This window comes from Drosophila innubila, assembly GCF_004354385.1.
Source record: "Drosophila innubila isolate TH190305 chromosome 2R unlocalized genomic scaffold, UK_Dinn_1.0 1_C_2R, whole genome shotgun sequence".
Lineage (NCBI taxonomy): Eukaryota > Metazoa > Arthropoda > Insecta > Diptera > Drosophilidae > Drosophila > Drosophila innubila.
Window position 1 is genome coordinate 9,262,791 of NW_022995374.1, and position 3,925 is coordinate 9,266,715.

Genomic DNA, 3,925 nt, shown 5'->3' on the forward strand with positions numbered 1-3,925 from the left:
CCATTGCCCACCCAAAGGCTTTTAACGTTTATTGGTTTTTATTAAATATGCGAGCATGCCATATTATATGACCAGCTTGCCAGGATGGTCAGCTGGTCAGCATTGGTCTGTCCCAACTGTCAAAAGGCATATTAAGTTAGATGTGACAAAGACAGCTGTTTTACACTTCATGCTGTTGGTTTAAAGTGCTATAATCATTGATACTGATTGGGGCTTAAATTCACTGGCAGCCACACCAAATAATAAATTATTGAAATCACTAACATATTCATTAGAAATACCTCGCATGAAGGTTATCCTTTAGATATTTAGAATGGATTTATTGATGAAATAAATATATATATTTTTTGATTAAGAATATTTGAAAGCAAGTTGAAGCTTAAAACAAAAATCACTTAGAGAACTAAGAGCTTTGTCATGTCACTGTTTTTCTGCTCAACAATCAACTGGCAAATTTGCTGCCAATTTACGAGTACATATTCCGCAATCATATACAATGCACCATGTCTTCCAGTTGAAGCCCGTTTTTAACTTTCTAGAGAACTCGCACGTTGACTTAATTAAAGTTGTACTCGGCAGGCGCAATCAAAAACAAAAAGAAAAAAAAAGAAATGGAAATGGAAATGGAAAAAGCAACAAGAGCTAAAACACATGTGCGAAAACTGGCAACGTAAAAGGCCAAAACAAATTGCCAAAGTCAGAGCAGCAGGAGTAGAAGCAGCATTGGGAATCAGTTTTGAAGGGAACGGGTGTGGTTGGTTTTTATGGGGTGGCCAAATGGCAATTTATAAAATCCTTTGAAGTGTCGAAAATCAGTAATTGTAGTCAAAGTGCAAATTGATTGCCAGTCAGACACACATACACACACACCATACACTCACCATACACTATGGCGTTTGCTGGCAAATTTTGAGTGTGCTTTTGTGTGTGCCGAAAAATCAGTGTGCCAGCCATGTTTTATTGAGTGTAATTTGTAGTTGCAAATTAATGGCCGCACTTCTCTTTTAATTAAAGCGCACCAAAAGAAGAACTCAAATATCGAGAAATGAACGCGTTTTCTTCAACCAACGAATCGAAGATGCCCTACTAACATGTATTATTTTAATGAAGAAACTACTTATTGAATAAAGTATTCAAGTTTGAAATATTACCATCTACTACTTTCTTAAAACGTAAGGATTTGGAACTTGAACTCCTCACAACTATTTTGTTTTTTAAATAATGTCAATAATAAATTTAGTTGGAGTGAAATAAATAAACTAAATTGATACAGACATTTTTCTAATTTTACGTACGAATCAACTTTACAGATTTATATAACACAATTTTTAATAAAAACCACCTAATATTTTAAGTAATGATTAATGATGAAAAAAAGACGTGTATTACGCCTAATTCGGTTTCATTAAGCGATCGATTAATTTATATTGACAAAGAAATATATATAGTTTTCATTTTACATCAAGCAATTGAATTTCTAAAAGGTTTTCATTAGAATTTGAAAGTACTGAAAGGACCTATTTTTTATTCAGTTTCAATGAGAGTAGCCCACATTTAGTAATGCCTTTTGGTAGGGTACAATAAGTTTGCAGAATGCCTGACAACTGGGTTGAAAAAATGTGTTTTGTACTGCGGTGTGAGGTTTAGAAAAGTGTAAGATAAGTAACTCAATTGCTGGCCGGGCGAACAAACGGCATACGGCATAAGGGCGACTTCGTCTGTCTTTGGTTTCCTCTTTGACTATATTACCTTTCTGTTGCTTAGTTTACTTCATTCTTTTTTCGTTTACCCTTTGCCCTATGCCCGCGGGGCTGGCACGTTTTCCCTTTGCTTAAGTGACTTCATAACCTCGAAGTGGCTTCGGCTTTTTAGTGCATTCTGGGACTGAAACTTGTGTGTGTGTGTAAATATGGTTGTGTGCTGTATCTCAGGTGCTTTCTTGTGGCACAACACGCTCGCTGTTAAGTTGCATTTCTGAGCTGCTTTCTCGCCTGTTGCATAAAAATTGCTTTAAAACATAAGGCGACTCAGAGACCGCGATAGTGACAGCAAAAGTTTTGAATAAATTTTCGCCATTTGCCAGCGGCAACAGCAGAAGCAGCAACAAGGATAACCAAATAACGACGTTGACTGGCACCGCATCGATGTCGTGAGAATAGGGAAAGCAGAAGGACAATGTTGCCGCTTCCGAGGCATCATCAATTTTGGTTTGGAAAACTCATCAATAAAACATAACAGCAGCAAATGGAGACATATGCGACACTGCGCATGCAACTTGCTGAAGGACATACAGACATCACGGACCGCGCTCTGATCTGCAAGTCAGCTGTGTAGCTGGAAATTGGAAAACACATATGGCAACTAATTCAGTCAAAAAAAAAAAAAACAAAAAAAAAACTAAATTCTTTCTATTGATTTAAACATTGGATATTCAAATAAGTTTCACAAAATAATCTATAAATAAATGAATACATGTGAAAATATCAATTTTGATCCGATTTTCTTATTTATGTTATCAATACAACAAATGAGTGGTTTTTTTTTAATAACGAGGAATTTCTGAAATACAGAATATACATATATAATATTTAACTATTTTTATCATATCAATTTTAATAAATATTCAAAGAATTTTAAATAAGAAAGACTGCTTAATAATATCTAAAAGGTTAGATACTGTTTCATTTTATTGTATTCTATTCTAGTTAATATTCAAAGGAATACATATAAGAAGTTTCATCTAGTCTATGCACCTTTTCACCTTTCGCTTAGCTCAATTCCGTTGGCAATTCAGTTACTCTTAATGCCAGTTGGCAATGCTGGTTACTTCAAGTGGAAGTGCTGTGTGGAGTTGGCCGAGTTGCTGATTTGATTACATTTACACACATCCGACAGTTGTTGGTTTGGCAACGGCAACTGTTTTTCGCCAAGTGTGCGTCGAAATTTTCTTGTCAACACTTGCAATGGGCCAGAGCTTTGTTAAGCGGCTGGAAACGGGATCGAGATCGGGATAGGAAATGGGATAGGGGTTGGGGTCGGTGTCAGTGTCGTGGTAGGTCAACAATGGCAGCTGCAGCTTGTAGCCTGGCTTTGTTATTGCACAGCTTTGCCGTTGGCATGCGAGTTGGCCAAGGTTTTGGCGAGTATTTGTAGCTCGCCTGGTTGGCCAAGAGCCAGAATGCGACGTCTTTGTTTGCTGCCAATTGAATTGAAACTTTATTTTTGTCTGCGTGTTGTTGCCTATTTGACCCCCAGGTTAGCCCATAATAATATTAGTGATGGGTATGTGCAGCAGCTTTATAATAAAGCCCAGAAATCCTATTATAAAAAGACCCACAACAATAGCGAACACGAAGCATCGAAATTCATGCCGATCTGAATTCGTGCAACGCTTGAATACTCTGGTCGAATACTTGAAGAAGGCTAACAGCGGTAAAATTACAAACTTCAGCTGATCGTATGCCAGCCGTCTATAACTAGCCGTGTAATGGGAATTAAGCCGGAAATCCTGCAGCAATTTGCTGAAGCTGTAGATGAGATAAAAGCATTCTGTTAGATGAGACTGTTACTCTTCACGAGCATCATTTTATCATAGTGAGTGAATAGCTTACCCCTTTTTATGTCTTTTCCTTGCTCGGCGACGTCGTAACAAACGCTGATCCATTTAAACTTCAGTAGTTACTGTCGACTCTGTTGACTTTTGAGCTAGATACAAAGCAATGCCTACTCTGGATTTGTTTGTCGGTATTAACAGCGCCCCGCCTGTTATGATGGAACTCAAATCTGTCGACGCTCGCTTTCTTTTTTTTTATATTTGTATTCTTTTTAACTTTTCTCATTATAAAAGTTTTACTATTTCCGTTGCACGCGGCAAGTACACCAAATGTGTTGCACAAGCTACCTTTTCCAGAACTTCAAGTGACAA

The 3,925-nt window shown here is 37.3% G+C and overlaps 1 protein-coding gene across 1 annotated transcript; it reads right to left on the reverse strand.

Moving 5' to 3' along the window:
- Positions 1–2,655: 2,655 nt before the first annotated feature.
- On the reverse strand, positions 2,656–3,716 carry LOC117784613 (protein transport protein Sec61 subunit gamma). The gene is made up of 2 exons (XM_034622402.1): positions 3,612–3,716; positions 2,656–3,527 (listed from the first exon to the last, which is right to left on the reverse strand). Exons 1-2 carry the CDS (start codon positions 3,662–3,664, stop codon positions 3,257–3,259), a joined length of 324 nt encoding a protein of 107 aa, XP_034478293.1. The 5' UTR covers positions 3,665–3,716; the 3' UTR covers positions 2,656–3,256.
- Between the last annotated feature and the right edge of the window lie 209 nt (positions 3,717–3,925).

Coding starts and splice junctions, on each gene's coding strand:
- LOC117784613 (XM_034622402.1), bottom strand. CDS start 3,664: ATGGATCAGCGTTTGTTACGACGTCGCCGAGCAAGGAAAAGACATAAA. Junction 3,528..3,611: donor AGGAAAAGACATAAAAAGGG/GTAAGCTATTCA, acceptor TCTCATCTACAG/CTTCAGCAAATTGCTGCAGG.